This window comes from Marmota marmota, unplaced genomic scaffold, assembly GCF_001458135.2.
Source record: "Marmota marmota marmota unplaced genomic scaffold, marMar, whole genome shotgun sequence".
NCBI lineage: Eukaryota > Metazoa > Chordata > Mammalia > Rodentia > Sciuridae > Marmota > Marmota marmota.
Genome location: NW_026000101.1, coordinates 19,519,504 through 19,538,216, shown reverse-complemented (window position 1 = coordinate 19,538,216; position 18,713 = coordinate 19,519,504). Strand labels below are relative to the sequence as shown.

General features: G+C 37.2%; 1 protein-coding gene across 4 annotated transcripts in view; it reads right to left on the bottom strand.

Moving 5' to 3' along the window:
• Ddx58 (DExD/H-box helicase 58) overlaps positions 1-18,713 on the bottom strand; it is a 53,055-nt gene that overhangs the window by 15,583 nt on the left and 18,759 nt on the right. For all 4 annotated transcript variants that reach the window (XM_015492463.2, XM_015492464.2, XM_015492466.2 and 1 more), the window contains 11 exons: positions 17,786-17,967; positions 16,779-16,926; positions 15,528-15,650; positions 13,794-13,889; positions 12,968-13,121; positions 12,222-12,480; positions 9,791-9,953; positions 8,139-8,243; positions 5,038-5,195; positions 3,803-3,938; positions 1,281-1,429 (listed from right to left, as the gene is read on the bottom strand). In XM_015492463.2, coding sequence (XP_015347949.1) covers positions 1,281-1,429; positions 3,803-3,938; positions 5,038-5,195; positions 8,139-8,243; positions 9,791-9,953; positions 12,222-12,480; positions 12,968-13,121; positions 13,794-13,889; positions 15,528-15,650; positions 16,779-16,926; positions 17,786-17,967 — 1,673 coding nt within the window. The remainder of the gene's footprint in view (positions 1-1,280; positions 1,430-3,802; positions 3,939-5,037; positions 5,196-8,138; positions 8,244-9,790; positions 9,954-12,221; positions 12,481-12,967; positions 13,122-13,793; positions 13,890-15,527; positions 15,651-16,778; positions 16,927-17,785; positions 17,968-18,713) is intronic.

Sequence of the window (18,713 nt, the reverse complement as noted above, 5' to 3'; positions counted from 1 at the left end):
CCAGAAATGCTGCTTTTTCCAGAATACTGATCCATGAGTATTAAGATAATAAATGTTTGTTGTTCCCTAACATTAATTTGGACTAATTTGTTACTTAGTAACAATATTATGGTTCTGAACTAGAAGACTCAATATTGTTAAGATGCCATTTCTTCCCAAATTTTATCTATACAGTCAATGCAATTCCAAGTGAAATTCCAGCAAGAATTTGCTTAGATGTGGACAATCTAATTCTAAAATGTATATGGAAAGGCAAAAGATTATGGCTGAAACAACTTAGAAAAAAATTGGAAGACTTACACTATTCCATTTCAAGACATCATAAAGCTACTGTAATCAAGTTAGTTGTGGAATGAATGAATGGATGAATAGATAGATCAAAGGAACAGAGAACAGAATCCAGAAATAGATCCAAACAAATACAGATAACTGATTTTTTGGTTTTAAAGAAGTTACAAAGGCAATTCAATAGAGAAAGGAGTCTCAACATACATTGCTGAACAATTGGATGTCCATATTCAAAAAGAAAAAGAAAGCATCTCAACCCATGCCTCGAACCACATACAAAAATTCAAAATGGATTATAGACCCAAATATAAAATGTAAAACTATAAAACTTCTAAATGATAACAAAGAAAATCTGGGGGACCTTAAATAAGCAAAGAATTCCTAGATATACCATAGGTAAAATCCAGAAAAGAAAAAATTGATAAACTAATCTTTGGCCTTTTCAATCTGCAAAAGCTATTGTTAAGAAAATTGGGTGGCAGGGGGTGGGATGAGCGGAGGCATAAGCCAGATGGAAATATTTTTAAATCACATGTATCACAGAGGACTTTTTGTGAGAACATTAAAAAGAACATTCAAAACCTCAATAAGATGATAAACAATCCAATTTTAAAATAGGCACCCCCCAAAAAACTGAACAGATACCCCAACAAAGTTAAAAAGCATATAAATGATGTTTAGCCATCTCAGTCACTAATGAAATGCAAATCAAAATTCTTGTGAGATACCATTACACATCCATAGAATGGCTAGAATTAAATTTTCTGTGTGGGTAGATGAAGTTCTTAATCCATAGGTATCAGGATTTATAATCTAGGGTGATGAAAATAGTAAGGTATTCATGTAAGAATAAACAAAGAGAAAACCAGAATAGAGATCCCAGAAACAGACTCACACACCTATGGACACTTGACTGCTGAGCAGTGAGGAAAAGGCAGTCTTTTACATGGTACTAGGCCAATCTGTTATTCACAAGAAAAAGGAAGGCTTACATCCACAAGTGCTCTGGTTTTCACGAAAAGAATGGTTCTGGTCTCTGGATATAAGTGGTACTCCTCTTGTAAGATGAGGCAGAGGTCGTTGAGTTTAGGGTTCTCATTGCTGGGATCTCTGCAAACACTTTCTAATTCCTCCAGTTTTTCTGCAAATGGAGAACACTTTACATATGGCTTCAAAATTCTTAAAATTTATAACACATCGTGACCTAAAAGTTCAGTTAATCTCTCAATCTTAGACCAAAATTTTCAGAGTAACAACTACCAATATAAGTTGGTACATTTTAGGAAGGTCATTTGGCAATATCCATTAAAACATAAAGCTCACACAACTTTTGATTCAATAATTCTATATCTAAGAATTTGAAATACCACTATATTCAGAAAATTATGGAAGATATCTCCAAGAATAGTCACAATACTTTCATTTAGAAAACAACCTAAATACCCAAAAGGTGGGAAACAGTTCAACAGATCATGATGGGCTATACATGTCAGTTGTTAAAATTAATAAGGGATTGGGCTGGGGCTGTTAGCTTAGTAGTAGAGAACTTACCGGGCATATGTGAGGTACTGGGTTCGATCCTCAGCATCTCATAAAATAAATAAATAAATAAAGATATTGTGGCCATCCACAATTTAAAAAATTTTTAAAAATTTATAAGGGATTAATACATACATAATGATTTCAAAGATATTTTAGATTAAAAAATCAAAATACAGCCAGGCATGGTGTTGCACGCCTATAATCCCAGTAGCTCGGGAGCCTGAGGCAGGAGGATCGAGAGTTCAAAGCCAGCCTCAGCAAAACAAGGCACTAAGCAACTCAGTGAGGCCCTGTCTCTAAATAAAATACAAAACAGGGCTGGGGATGTGGCTCAGTGGTCAGGTGCCCCTGAGTTCAATCACTGGTACCAAAAAAACAAAATCAAAATACAAGATAGTATATTCAGTACCATGCCATATATGTGTGTGTGTGTATACACATACATATATATGTATGAATGAAGCTGTGGTGTGCTAGAGCCAGATCATACCAGACTGATAGTCAATTGTTAAATTTTTGAGAATTGCATGAGCTAGTTTTAAATACAATGATTATTAAAATTTATATAATTGATATACATTTGCCACTCAATAACATATTAAAAATGAAGGTAATAAATAGCCCACACTCGTTATCTCTTAATTATTTTATTGATTTTAACTATAAACTATGCTCTTAAATTATTTAAATCTATTGTATCTGTATGGTAGGGATACTACAGAATGGTGTGCTATGTTCATTTTTTTGGTCACTCATTTGATGACAACATGTTGGTGGCTTGAACTTGATGACAGTGGGAGTACTGATACCAGGAAAGTCAGGAAACACTGAAAATCAGTGTTTGATCTATTTTCTTGACAATCTAGACTTATGAAAGCAATGAGAAAATTATGCAGATCAAACTTAGCTATTACATTGTAAAGAGTACACTGAACAAAAGGATATAATCTCCCAGGGTTTGAAAAACTATTGTCCAATTCAGAACAACAACAAAAAATTGCTCAGATCCTTGACAAACAAGTGAAGCTCCAATGTCTCTGTTGTTTCATTTCCATCTTACTCCCAACATTAATGAAAATATATACCAACATCCATGTCAGAAGTATATTCGTTTGTTAGCTACAACCATAAGTTGGTAATAAGTACCAGGATTCTACAAAACCACTAAAAGCCATTTATACAAGTCAACTGGCTATGTAGAATTTACAATCAAGGAGACTGTATTTATTATTTGTAAGTTGCATGCTATATAGCTTCTATATCAATAAAATTTATAACAAACTTATGTATAATATATGCACACATTCTTCCCAGAAAACTGTTAAATGTTTATCAGCACAGCACACCATTAGGTATACATATGTATAATAAATACTTCAGTACAGGACAAGGTAATTAACAACCATGATTACCTTTGGGAAAAGAAATTTGAAAGAAAGAGGAAGAAAATTTTTCACTTAATATGTTTCCATATTTTTGGTAATAATATGAGGGCAATGGAATTAAGGGTCATTTTGATTTCCTCTTCATATAGAGGTATATATACATATAATCTTTAAAGATCATTAGAATACTTATTTGTATTCTTTAAACTTTTATAAAAATCACTGAAAGTTAAACAAAAAAAAAGTCATCAACTCTATGAGAATTATACTTTGCAAATTCTACTTTTTTCCTTCTTCCAAATAGGTAATGGTTTAAGCAACCGAATCTCTCCATAGGTATGAGATTTCACTGAAGCCAGTCCCCACTGTTTTGTTTTGGAGTGCTGGGGACTGAACTGCTGCCCTACACATGCTAGGCAAGCACTCTACCACTGAGCTACACCCCAGACCCATAATATCTTCTTAAACCCAGTACAACTGCCTGAGCACCACCAAACTTATGTATATTAAATACAACACCATGTCTGTATGTTACCACTCAGAATTACCAGACTCTGGTGGCTTCCTTCTCAGAAAACACCCCTCACCTTCAAACCTCCGAGTAAGATCTTGCTCAGTCTCATCAAATCCCGCTGTTCGGACATTGTTGAAGAAGTCTTTCAAGTAATTCAGAGCATCTTTCATTTGTGCATCCTCACTGATAATGAGGGAATCATTATATTTCTGTTTAAAATTAAAACTGATTTTCAATATATTTCCATCGTCTAACACATTTGCCCGGCTTAAATTCAATTAGCTGCCCTTAACAAGGAATTCGTTTTTAAGTCTATTTCAGTTGGGTTTTTTAGATGAATGTTCCCTGATGGTTCTATAATCAAAATTTGAGCCAAATACAGTTTTTAAAAATCTCAATTAGCTAGAAACATTAAGTAATTAGAAGCACTTTCAATTTTAAAATTCCATCTTGGCAAGAGGGGGCAGGTAGAGAAACTCATGAAAAATGCATATCATAAAAAGTAATAACAAAAGCATATCAACTTCTACACCTACATTATAATTCAAACATTCAACTTAATTTCTGAAGTTGAATTTCTAAATCATAAATACACCTTTCAGAATGACATTACTGACCAACTATACCAATTCAATTAAGATAATTAAAATTCTACAAACACATGCTAACTGAATGCATTTTAAAATATTTTCAGTGACATAATGAGCAAAGGTGATGATTATTACTGTTGTTCCTGGGTTAACCAGAGACCCTAGATTTCTGAGCACGGGACTTTATCAGAAGCAAGAAATCACAAGTTCAGGCAATGGGACTCACATAGGCTTTAAAGATGGCTACTACTGGTCACATATCAAGAAAATGTCCTCTTATCATCACCCAATTTTTCCCAACCATGTCAAACATGGGACTGCTGAAATGATGGTCAAGTTTCAGTCCTGTTGCCTCCACTATTATCATTTCAGAAATAATGCCTCACCAGGGATTGAACCCAGAGGCACTTAACCACTGAGCACATCCCCTGCCATTTTTATATTTTATTTATAAAAGGGTTTCACTAAGTTACTTAGGGTTTTGCTAAGTTGCTGACGCTAGTCTTGAACTTGCAATCTTCCTGCCTCAGCCTCCCAAGTCGCTGGGATTGCAGGCATGCACCACCATGTCTGGCTCCAAACTTTCCTTTCAAATCAAAGATTCCTAAATGAGCTCTTGGGGAGAGGATGAGATAAATGTTAATAGTCTCTCGGCTGCCACAGTGCGGCTCCCAGGGGGTGCTATGACTAAAATAGCCTTTCAAAAGAAGTAACATACCCGCAAGTATGAAGTATACAGAAATAGTGCTTTGCAAATCCTGCTCTCTTCCTCTTTGTCTGGCAGTTGAAACACCATGCCTGCTTTATGAACTCCAACAATACGTTGTTCATACTTCTGTGTTCCAAAGTCCCCATTTTGAGTTTGAAATAAGTTTCCTGGGGAGGAAAAAAAAGCTTTTCACTGTGTCATATGGTCAATCACTTAAGGTTCTAGCACGCCCCATGCTCTGATTTCCTTTCTTACTATCTTTAAACAGGGCACGCCTCCTGCAACAGTCTGAGCCTTAAGCAGTGTGTTTCTGTGTACAAATGGTTATTTACTGAGTCCTCAACTATGTACACCAAGAATCACAGGGTCTTACTTTCATAATTTCACAAACTCATGAGGTAGAGATTACACTTTCTAGTTGTTTATAGGAAGTTCAGGAAAGCTAAGTAATTTACCAAAGTCCCACAGATAGAAAGAGTGGGGAGGGCCAGAATTCAAACCCAGAGTGTCTGATGCCCTAATTCTATTGGCTATGACAACTAAAGGATCACAGAGATACAACAATGGACTTGGGAGGTGAAAGGGGGACTTTGCCTTTAAAAATAAAGAAGCAGTGAGTAAAAATAACAGGTCTCAAGAGCTTCACCGGAGTGTGTATAAAAGCAGGAGATTCAGGACTCAACACAGCCTGCTCTGCTTTGCTGTGAACTTAGGCCATCTGATCTCCAGAGAGCAGTCAAACAGAACAGGAGGGCCAAACATAACAGGAACTCAAGAGATGCATGTTACGGACGCTTCTGTATGCCTTCATCCCCTAAGCTAAGCCTCAACTCCTTGGTTCAAAAACAGAGTCTGCTATGGTCCAGGCTCTGTTTAGGGCTGAGGATAAAAAGATGAGGAAGGCAAAGCCTGGGCTGTTTTCAAATGGCTTGGTCTTGCAGATTGAGTTCCCTTTGCCTGAAACATATCAGTTCTCTGGGGCTCCTCCAGATGAGCACAGTACATTAAAATTCCCCTCGTCCATTCATTTTTAGAAAGAGGAACAAAGGAGACTGCCCTAACATGTAACATGCCTCTTTCCTAGCCCCAGTGACAAACAAGGTGGCCAACAGAAACTAGATGAATCACCAAGTATTTACTGAATTGGATAGGTGTAAAAACAACTTAAGCAATTTGGAAATGACCAATTGAAAGGATACAAAGGAAAGGGTGAAGGCAATGTACCAGGGGTTAGAGGAATAAGAAAGTACAAAATCATGTGACTCCACCCCATCTCTCCCTCCCTCTGCCACTTCACCATGTCACCTTGTTCCCAGATGACCTTGAATTGCTCTCCCCACCTCTTCCCTTGTTTCCTCAATTCTTTCCCCACCCAGAAAATAGAGGGAGTTTACAGATTTTCAAGTGAGAAACCATGCTACCCAACTGCATAAACGCCTCTAATGGATTCCTGAAGCCAAACTCCTACTCTGCTGCTATGGTTTAGATATGGCTAAGCGTCTATCAAAAGGCTCATGCATTTAAAGATCAGTCCCAGTGTGGCCATGTTAAGAGAAGGGGCCTAGGAGGAAGCACTGCCCTTAGAAGGGACTAAAGTAGTTCTTGTGAGAGGGTTGTTACAAAAGAAGAAGCCCCTCCCTGGCTCCACTCTGGCTTCCTGTCTGGAGATGGGATCTCATTCTCTCACATGTACTCCTGCACCAATGCCATCCACCATGAGACCTTCACCAGAGCCTGTGCCATTTTGTTTAGGCTTTTAGCCTCCAAAACAATGAGCTAAATAAGTTTCTTTTCTTTATCAGTTACCCAGTCACAGATATTTCATTATAGTAAAAACAGGCTAGTGCCTCTACTCACAAAGGGTGAACAGGGTTCTCTGGTGTCTGGCCTTGGCCTACTTTTAATTTTCACCTCTAGCCACTCCACTTCCCTTCTTTCACTTTATAAGACTAATGGAATTCCCCATACTTTCTCTAGTCTGCTGACCTTTGCAGATTGAGTTCCCTTTGCCTGAAACATAGCTGATGATCAGCACCCAGCCAACCCAGAAGCTTCACTACATAATTTTGACTTTACCCTTAGATTGGAAATTTCATGATGACAGAAGCTACACCTCAGGATTTCATGCTATATTCCCTAGCACATTGCTTGGCACTGAAAGAATGAATGAACATGTTCAAGCAACTGCTAAATCCAAGTTGGAATTGTAAAGATAAAGGGAAGCAGACTGTCCATGCACATTAGAGTTCAACAATTATTTCCTAGGCAAAAGGCTATATGAACATAAACTTGGTATGTCAAGAAGACTAACCAATGAATGGAACATGAAATGGAAGAGACAGTGAAGGTGGGAAAATTGCCATAAGGCTATTAGAATGGGTCCTAAGTTAAGCTTGGTAAGAAAAGGAAAGGTAAAAGCAAAAAGCTCCTAGAATTCATTGTGTTCCTTCTTCCTTCCTTGCCTGCTATCCTTCCAACCTCACTTGCTTCTCTCCTTGACATGATTGACTTCCTCAAGAATTTTCTCAGCCATTAGGTTCTCAGAAAGCCCTTCCCAGTCCAGGACACCGTGCTGCCCAGTGTGAGACTTCTCACTCCATGACAACTATTTGCATCAGATTTCCATTATTTGACTCTTGAGTTCCTAGGAAAGTCAGTATGGAAAGCTAATTTGGAAGGTCAAGAAAGCTGATGAACTGATTTAAATGTATTTATCAAGGTGTGCATGTCCAAACAATTTACATGACATTTAAAAAGAAAAACAGGCAAAAGAGAATAAAGGAGAACTTATTAGGCTCCTGAATAACCTGTGATTAAGAAAGTCCATATCTGGGGTTGGGGATGTGGCTCAAGTGGTAGCGCGCTCTCCTGGCATGCGTAAGGCACTGGGTTCGATCCTCAGCACACATTAAAAAAAATAAAATAAAGATATTGTGTCCACCTAAAAATAAATAAATTAATTTAATTAAATTAAAATTTTAAAAAATATGGTGTTGACATTGTCTAAATGAAAGAGAAAGTAAAAAGCCACTAGTGAACGCTCTATGGCTATTCCAATGGAAGGGACACAATATACGAGACTTATCTCACTGAGAGTTAAGAGAACTCACCAAATTCTGCACAGATATTCCTTGCCAGACTCTCTATGTCCCTCATCAGCTGAGATACGATGAATTTAAATTTGTTGGTAGTCCGTGATTCCACTTTCCTGGAAACTAGAACCATCAAAGGCAAGTAAGTATTTTTAGGGAAGAACAAATCATAGTTCAAAGTGGGTATCTTCAAACCTTTTACTTCCTCTGGAAAATTAGAGATCCCAAGTTCACTGGCAGATGATCTTAATCGTACAACAAATGCTCAAAAAACTTGGCTCCCTATTGCTCACCACACTGACTCTGACATTTGTTCTCCATGCTTTAGTTTCTCACTCAGCTGCCCTGTTACCTCTGACAAGCCAAAGCCCTCCTGTTCTGCAAGTGGTACGCTCGAATCCTGTCTCTGTGCTTTGCTGTTCTCCTTTCCTACCCAGCCCCCAAGAGTGTCCACACATCGTTGTATTCTTTCAGCACAATCTTATTAATTGCCTATCATGTGTTATGTTCTGGTGATAGAGAGTTGAAAAGAACATACCCATGCTCCATAGAGGGCTGCATTCATAGGAGAGTTCTGTAACCTAAGTAGGGGCAAGGTACCATGGAGTACAGGGCAAGAATATCTAATGTTTTGGGGGGAGGCAGAGTTGTTGAATAACTATGGGAAGAAAGAAAGGAGCAAGAGTAGTCATGGGGAAAGGACAGCATGGGCAAGAGCTCAAAGAGAGAAAGCTCATGGCACGTGTGGGAACCCAGAGGAATGCAACATGGTTGGGTTTATAGGATTTGGGAAGAGAGGAGGCTCAGAAGGCTGGAGGGACCAGATTACAAAGAAATTTATACGTGATGTTAAAACGTTGGGTACCTCCTCTCCATTCCTTACAGATTGTTCCCCATCAGGAACTTACCCGTGTCCCCCCATCACATAAGTATTTGTTTTGCCTTAGACTCATACAGTCCTGTGCTGCTCAGAGAGCAAGGGTGTATCTCCTGAATCTCTCTTGCCCTTGCAGGATTAGTATAATAATAAAGTCAATAAACAACAAACATTTGCAAGTCAATCTTATTTTAAAGATAATATTCTGATCTTTTGAGGACAAAGAAGGTGAATTCAGGTAATTTCAACTACATTTATCAGATACATATTTTTTTTTTTTTAGTTATAGACGGACACAATACTTTTATTTTTTTTTAATTTATTTTTATGTGGTGTTGAGGATGGAACACAGTGCCTCACACATGATAGGCAAGTGCTCTACCATTGAGCTACAATCCCAGCCCTCAGATATATATTTAAACGATGATGACCACACAGTACCTGGCTCAGGCATGGAGCACAGGGAAGGACTAGGCCCAGCCTTTGGCTTTCTACCTGCTTAGATTTTCTCATCATCTCCTTCACATTGCTAGGACCTTTATCTGGGTTTTATGGAGCCAAAGTAGAAATTTTTGCTCCTTATAGGCCACTTCTAATGTTCATCCATTGGGAGGGAAGACAACACAGGAAGAAAGACTGGAAATGTTATGTGACTGTTTCCCAGGTTTGGGGTTAAATATTTTCTCCTAAACAAATAAAGGGCCAAAGTTCAGTGTTCATGTAAATCACCCTGAACTAAGGGTAGCAGAGAGTGTTAAAAATTCCCAAGAGCTTGTTCTTGGATACCACTTACATTTCTGGGGCTTATAAACCACTTGCTCCAGTTCCTCCAAGTTGTCTCTGACTGTTGCTATCACTGTTGCATCAAGAGAAGCACACAGTTTGCAGATGTAAAGCATGGCTTCATCTGTGGTTTTGGCATCCCCAACACCAACTGAGGCAGTCAGCCCAACAACCTGTAAGACCATTCCAACGTTAGCTTTTTCCCCTAACATTCTCTATGAAATTACAAATAAAAAGGTCCCAATCGGCAAAGCATGAATACAAGAGTCGCAGCTCAGCTAAACACTAAGCAGCCTAGAAACTGAGACAGGGAAAACTTTCAGGGCAAGGATTTTCTTTTCTTTTGCCTTGTGTCCCCTATGATGTGGAGAACATCAGACTGAAAAGGAAAAGGACTGAAATTGACACAAATCCATTCCAATCTCAGCCATGTCACAATAACTGTGTGTCCTTGGACAAGCACCTGCAGCTCTCTGCAAAGTTGGGAAATCATAGCTATTTATTTGCAGTGGTATCTGTGCAGATTTAGTAAGATACCTCCCTCCACCAGCTGTGCAATAATTATTGAATAACCATCTAACCAGCAAGAAATGTAATTAACATCAAAGTTATTCTAGAAGAATAGGCTATAAGAAAGGTGATTCATATGGAAAGATTCTAGTTTTGGTCTGTGAGCACCATACTAAATTTCTTTTAACCTGCACTCCCCAGATGGATAATTATTAGGGCTGTTGAACTTGACATATGTGCAGACTGGTATACCATAAATTCATAGTTTCCAACCACAGTTGAGTCCCCCATACAATCAAGGAATTTTTCAGTGTCTCTTTCAGTTCTCCCTCAGATTTCAAATTCTCTCCACTCTCCCCAGCTCCCGCTCCCTTTCATATATCAATGATACTCAGCAATGATCTACATATCTTATGTTCAAAAGAGAAGTTATACACCAGAGATTTCTTTTGCTTCCTAATCCATGTAATAACAACTCTCTGAATCGACCCTTCTCATATGACATCAAACATGTCATTCCTCTCCTCCCACACTAATGCATCCACTTGCCCACTAACCCCACACCCTCTGGTGTCTCCAGGCATCTTGCTCTACCAGTCACTGCTCCCCCTCTTTAATTCCACCTTGCCTACTGCTGTTCCCTACCTCACACTCTATACGCAAGTATCACTGAAGAATTTCAAGATTCTGGAGCACACCAGGTTCTTTCAGAAGTCTGCCTCTGGACACATAGCACCCTCTTAATGAAAATCATCCAGCCATCTACCTGGCAAACTCCTATTAGTTTCTGCCTACCCCCTCACCCCCTGCCTTTTTTATTTTTTAACTGGGGATTGAACTAAGGAGCCCTTTATCACAGAGATACAACTTCAGTCCTTTTTGTTTTTTTTATTTTGAGATGATCTTGCTAAGTTGCTGAAATATCCCAGAACTTGCAATTTTCCTGCCTCAGCCTCTAAGTCCTATTAACCCAACTTCTGTCAGGTCTTGCCTTACTTTTTTTAGCACACATAGGAGTACTTTCACTCCTGTTCTGGCTGTATCTTATATCTGTATCCACAACACACCATTATGATAAATTTTAACATAATTCTTACATATCTGTCTCCCCATGAAAACTCAGGTGTTTGAGGACAAGAATTATTTCTTTACATATTTACACCCCCAGTGCTGAGAACAGTATAAGGCACAGAGAGGTGCATGATGCATATAGTCAGCCCTCCATGTCCACAGGTGCAACCAATCCACAGGGATCAAAAATATTCTAAAAAAACTACATAAGAACTGAACATGTACAAACTTTTTTCCTTGTCATTATTCCCTAAACAATACAATATAACAACAACTTACATAGTATTTAAATTATATTAGGTATTATAAGTAATCTAAAGATGATTTAAAATATATATAAGGAGATATATGTAGGTTATATGCACAAATTATGCCATTTCCTATAAGAGACTTGAGCATCCTTAGATTTTGGTATCTGGGAGGCAGAAGTCCTGAAACCAATCCCTTTTCAATACTAATGGACAACTATTTGTTAAGTGAATAAATAAATGAAGGAATCAAAATTCATCAATGAGTTGTACAATATGAACTTTGAATCTAAAAGGAACAACCTCAATTGTAGCCACAAGAGTAAGTAAATAGGCCTGGGTACAGTGGCACATACCTATAATACTAGTGACACTGAGGCTGAGTCAGGAGAATCACTGAGTTCAAAGCCAGCCTCAACAACTTAGCAAGGCCCTGAGCAACTCAGTGAGACCTTATCCCTAAATAAAATACAAAAAAGGGCTGGGGATGTTGCTCAGTGGTTAAGCACTCCTGAATTCAATTTCTGGTACCAAAAGAAAAAAAAAAGTAAGTAAAGGAGGATTTAGGAAGATAATAGCTTTTCTGAGGAGTACATCTGATTTTGAAGATACCTGGGGCAGTGGGTCTGAAGATCCTCCAAGTTTCTGATCTAGATAATTGAACATGATCATATTGTATGGGTGGTGTTTATTGGTGTTGTGGCATTCATCAAATATCATCAAAGTAAAGACAGACAGTGATGGAATAGTTCCATTTTTGAGATTGTTCACAATAATCTGGGGTGTTAAAATGATGATGTCATTGTTCTTGATAGTCTGTTCTACTGGGACATTTTCAGTTGTGGCTCCAGAAATGCCTGCAACACTGTACCTGGGAAGAGACAGAAATCCTATGTTACCATCCTGTGAATGAGGAAACACAAAGATGAAGCACTAGATCAGAAGAGCAACTGATGAAGTTCTCCCTAAGTTCAAAAAGAATATATCCTGACACAGAGCAAGTGATTGACCAACGCAAACTCATTATAACTGATAGAATATATTATTTTTTCAAGTCACTAAAAGAAAAAAAGAGTACTTAAAAGGGAACTGTCAAATAAATTATAAAATCATCAAAGAAATCAAATGTGCCATTTAAATGTCAAACTTATCAATTACGTCATTTAATCACCCTGTAAGAGCAAATCAGATTAGGATTTCTGGCATATCTAACAAAAGCAATCTGAATTACATCTAGATTACATAAAAGCTGAATCTATTACAATTTTTTTAAAATTGTGGCTTTAAAAAAGCAAAACAGAAAACACATTCGTTGCATAAAGGTAGAAAAAAGAAGTTGGACTGACTGTTATACCTACCCAAGCCTTTCAAAATATCTCAAGAACACAGACTTCTGCTGCTCATACACAGGGACATGATTAGCAAAAAAAGCAACTTTCCCTTTTCGTCCTTGTGGAAAATTTTTAAGATGATGTTCACAAATAAGAAGTGAAACTAAGGTTTTCCCACAACCTTTTAATAAAGAAGGAAAAAGAAAACATGTAACATGGTATTAGATAGTGCTATGGAAAGGTATTTCTTTTGGCTCTCCTAACACCAGTGGGCAGGTAAGTAAACTGATCATTTAGAGGGATGAACAACTGCAGAATTTAAGCTATAACTAAAAAATAATCAAGCTACTTCCCAAGTTACCTGCACTTGAATAACCAGGATCAAAAGCATACTAAAAGAGGGCATTTTTCTTTCATTGTTCAAATTCTTTTTCTTTCATTGTTCAATTTCATTGTTCAAATTCCTTAAAATATGTGAGACTACATTAATAGGATAGTTTTCTCAAAGACAAATGGAACATGGAAAAAACTGAATCTTCCCCATTGTCAGTACTCAATAAAAGGGGGAAAAAAGAAGGGGAGGGTGGGAAGGGGTTATAAGGGCAGGAAAAAATGGTGGAAGGAGATGTACATCACTACCCTAGGTACATGTATGATTGCACAAATAGTGCATCTCTACACCGGGTACAACCAGAGAATTGAAATGTTGCGCTCCATTTGTGTACAATGAATTGAAATGCATTTTGCTATCATGTACAACTAAGTAGAACAAATTAAAAATAAATAAATAAACTTCTTTTTTTTTAAAGGGGGAAAGGGAGCAGAGAGGTATAAGTAATAGCGATTGGCTTACCAGTAGGAGCACATATTATTGTATTTTTTCCTTCCTTAGCAGGCAAAGCAAGCTCTAGTTGGTAATTTCTTGGTTTCAAGTTAGTTTGAGACATTTCTATGATACAAAAGGAAAAAAAAATACCAAATGGTTACCACTCTAAGGAATCATGGCAATAGCTGTAGTCAAATGGACATGAATCTGACTCTAGCAAGAAAGGCATTGGTTGAGTATCCTGTCTCAATCTCCTTAGAATCGTGTCTCATTAACCATTCTAGCTTTCTCCAATCATTTGAAGTGCAGAATTTTCTCTCAATGCCAAAGTATCAATGGCAAGAAGGGGGAAAATATTGGAATGAATTCTTTCTTAAACAATACAGAATCCCGATAAAGAGAATGCAAAGCAAGAATGGCCTAATTCAGGGCAAGACAGACGACCACCAGTTATAGGCAACACTATGTGGAACAAGACAAAAATGCCCTCCAAGATGGTTAAAGGAAAACAAACTTAATACAGATTCTCAAACAATTTCTTCTTGGGGAATAACCATGCTTTGTAATTTTTCAGACTCTCAAATGATATTTTCTCTCAACTCAACCAGAAGTTTTAAAAAATACTCAGAGATTTTATCTCAATACCAGGTAAGAATATGACATGTTAAGAGCTAGAAAAGTCTTTGGTCTAAAGAGTCTAATTTACCCATTTTTTAAAAAGGGAGAATTTCTAAAAGGTTAAGAGAATTAACTTCACTTAAATGACACATCAGGATCTTTACATGTCAGAAATATTTAAATCAACTTATGGTTATCCATTTTATATCAGAGTGACAAGAAACTGGTATCATTCAGTCGCAGAAGTAACACGCAATTTTCTTTTCATGTTATCCTAAAATTTGCATTTTTTTCTTCAAACACTACTTATTATTAATCCTAATTTCGTTCCTTATATCCTTTTATAAATATCATTTTGTTCTGGCATATTATGTAACCTTCTGGTCTCTTCATAAAATGGTCATGAAAATATATTTCAAGAAACTTAAGGGGGACTGGGGTTGTGGCTTAGTGGTAGAGCACTTGTCTAGCATGTGTGATGCACAGGGTTCGATTCTCAGCATCCCATACAAATATATAAATACAGGTCCATAGAAAACAACAACAACAAAAAAACATAAGGGGGCCTTACAGGACCATTAATAAGTACTTATAGATTGCCTGATGTTTGAGAACAAGGAGCCCTCTGGGAGGACACAATCCCTCCATGCACTGGCAAATACTACAGGCTGGTTCTCAGTTAGGTACACTTGTGCAGTGCACATAGCTGACATGGCAGCCCTGGGATCTTAAAAGGAATTGAACAAGTGGCTAACAAACACAAGTATTTTTTCAGAAAGTAAGGCCGCTGTTGGATTTGGACACTGAGGTTCTGAGAGGACTCTGTTTGCCTTTTCAATGTAGCCATAATTCAATGTAGCCATAATTCAATGTAGCCATAATTCAATGTAGCCACAATAATTTCTTGGTGATAAAACAAGAATGAAGAAAAAAAAAGATAAGCTAAAAGCAGAAGAAGCAATCACAGAAAATCAAATGACAATTCTAACCATAAAGTATCTACTTTAACTTAAATTATCTTTTCTTTCTTAACCTTCCTTAAAAAAAAAAATCACAAGGCTGTGACTTCTGGCAGTGCAAAATATATCCCCCCACAAATACCTGAAGAACCCCATTATGAAAAAGAACAAGCAATGCCGGTACCTGAGGGTGCCTGGGAATTCTGACTAAGATTCTGGTATTCTGGATCTTCCTGGAAGAAAATGTGTATTTCAGAAGTTTCCATTTCATCATCCTCCAGATCTTTATTTTCAATATCTTTTTCACCTGTGTGAATAGACAAAGGAAGAATTTAGAATCTTAACGTAATCTGATTATAGTTTTGATAAAATTTTAAACTTCCATTAATTTCCCACAACCATATCCCTTCACTTCTCAAAACAATTAAGAGAATCATCTTGAGTGTGAAGTCTCCATTTGATGTTTGAACTCCAAAGTCATTTAGAACTAATTATTGTAGGGCTGGGGATATAGCTCAGTTGGTAGAATGCTTGACTGACATGCACAAGGGCCTGGGTTCAATCCCCTGCACCACAAAAAAACTTTTTTTCAAAGAACTAATTATTCAAGGTATAAAACATGGAACCAGTAACTCTGGAAGCTTGTTAGAAATGCAAATCTTAAGCCCCTATTGAATTAGAATCTGCATTTTAAAAAGGCTTCCAAGGAATTCATATGTACACTAAAGAAGAGAAGCTTCTTCTTAGCAGACATTCATGTCTCCCATCTCTGACTAATTCCTGACCCAAGAAAGTAGATGTGTATTTATATAGATTCCCGAACAACTTTTAATCAATAGAAGTCTAGCTGAAACCAAGACTAGCCACTCAGATGTTTACCAAACTCAGCCTGTAAGGCAAGGCTCGGAGATGTCAGTCTCAAGAAGCCAAATGATGGCACAGACAATCGCAGCAGATTCTTTCTTCATTCACACGTTTTGTTCACTTCTAGATGGCTGCCAGGTGAGAGAACCAGGCAGTGTCTATCATGATTCTACTCTAAAAAGAAGTAAGTCCTGGAGTTTGAACCTTCAACTCAAGAGTACACAAGCTATTTCTCTGATAACCTAAACTGGAAGCTCAGAACCTGCCTGCACCAAATTCTTTGGACCTGATGGGCTAATTCTGGATGACAGCAGTTTGTTCTGTTCCATGTTGAGGAGTTACATACAAACAAATCAGATCCATAGACAAGTAGCTACCTCCCTCCCAGAACTCAGCATCATGCTGGCCTCTTAGTAGAGATATAGCCTTAGGTATCTGAAGGGAAAAGTGTCTGTGAGAATAAGTAAAAACAGGTGGCAATAAGGGAAGTCCGAAGTTGAGTTGTGAGGGGGCACAGTACGTTTCTGAACCTTCCCTCTTCCCTTTCCGAGTTGTTCTTGGCACGCCCTACCTTTCTCTACCAGCCACATTTCACTGAGGTTGTTCTGTTCCTTCTCCAAAGCAAGTTTCAAAACCTTGGGCCAGTTCTCCTTGTCTGATTTCAGAAGGCATTCGATCAGTTTCTCTGAACCTGCTATCATCCCCTTGTTGTAACAAATCTAAGCAAGGAAAATACAGTTTATTGATTATTTCAAAAATGTTTTCCATTTATGAGTTTTCAAGTATTATCTGATTTAAAAATCATTGCAAATTGAGGACCTATGGGTGTTCGTTATTGCCATTTTTACTCCATTCAGTACTATCACTTAAGATATTCTTTCCTTCATTCTTCTCCTTTAAACATGATATCATCATTTCAAACCAAGATTTCCCATCTCCTCTGAGATAGATTGGCATAAATAGATATTAGGAAGATCATAATATTAACAAGTGGTTTTCTTCAGGGTAGAGGGATTTACATGACTTTATTGTTAATCATAGTAACTAAAATTTATTGCACATACACTATGTGTCAGGCTTCTATCAACACTTTACATATACTATCTCATTTAACCCTTATAAAAATACCATATTATTTAGGTACTATAATTGTTCCCACTTTATGCATGAAGACACAGATGTTTACAGAAGCTAAATAAATTGCCCAGGATCACACTGCTAGTATACAGTTACGCTAGAAATTTAATAAAATTTATTTATGTCCAGAGCCTAAATTCTTAACTCCTAGTCTATAGCCTTTTTCATTTGCTGAACAGTTCAGTTTTATTTAAATTTGCATTAAACATTATTCAGAAAAGTAATGAGGTAATTTTAACTGAAAATAGGTCAAACTTTAAAACTTTGACATAAAAATTACTCAATTCACATTAAAAGTACTATTCTAGGAAATAATACCTTAGACATGAGGATTTTTTTTTTTAGTTTCAATTATCTTTCTTAGGTTTAAAATAGTATAGAAAACAAAAGACACATCCCATATTCTATTTCCTCCAAATCTAGTATTTTATGTTAACTTACCTGTCTAATTTCTTCACATTCCTGACTAATTAAACATTCAGCTAGTTCAGGAAGGATTTCTAAAGGAACAATTCTGTTTTTAAATTCTGGTTGCAAACGTCTTAAAAGTGTTCTGTACACTTCTAACTTTTCAATTTTGTTGAAATCCCAATTTTCAATGGCTTCATAAAGTCCAGAATAACCTGAAAAGAAAGAAAATGGGGACTTTTATGAGATTTTTTTTTTTGGAATTCATGCTTTAATTCTGTCATTCGTACTCAGAGGCTTATTTAATAAAGACCCTTTAGTTACCCACGGAAGCTATATCAGAAAAAGTGACACAAGATGAGTTACCTTTTGGATATGACACAGTATCAATGTTTCCAATATTTTTTGACACAAACCAGTGGTTTTTACTCTCACATCCATGTGATTTTTTTTTTTTGCACAATTAAATTACCAGTCCAAAGAACACTACTTGCCAAGGAAGGAGTTGTTTTCCAATTGCACAGGTAAGTTATTTTTTCAATAGAACCAAAGAGTTATACTTACTTTTTCTTTTTTTTTCATATTTTATTTTTTTTTATTGTTGGCTGTTCAAAACATCACATAGTTCTTGATATATCATATTTCACACTTTGCTTCAAGTGGGTTATGAACTCCCATTTTTAGCCCATATACAGATTGCAAAATCACATCAATTACACATCCATTGATTTACATATTGCCATACTAGTGTCTGTTGTGTTCTGCTACCTTTCCTATCCTCTACTATCCCCCCCTCCCCTCTTCTCTCTCTACCCCCTCTACTGTCCTTCATTTCTCCCCCTTGTATTATTTTTCCCTTTCCCCTCATTTCCTCTTGTATGTTCTATTGTATAACCCTGAGGGTCTCCTTCCATTTCCATGCAATTTCCCTTTTCTCTCCCTTTCCCTCCCACCTCTCATC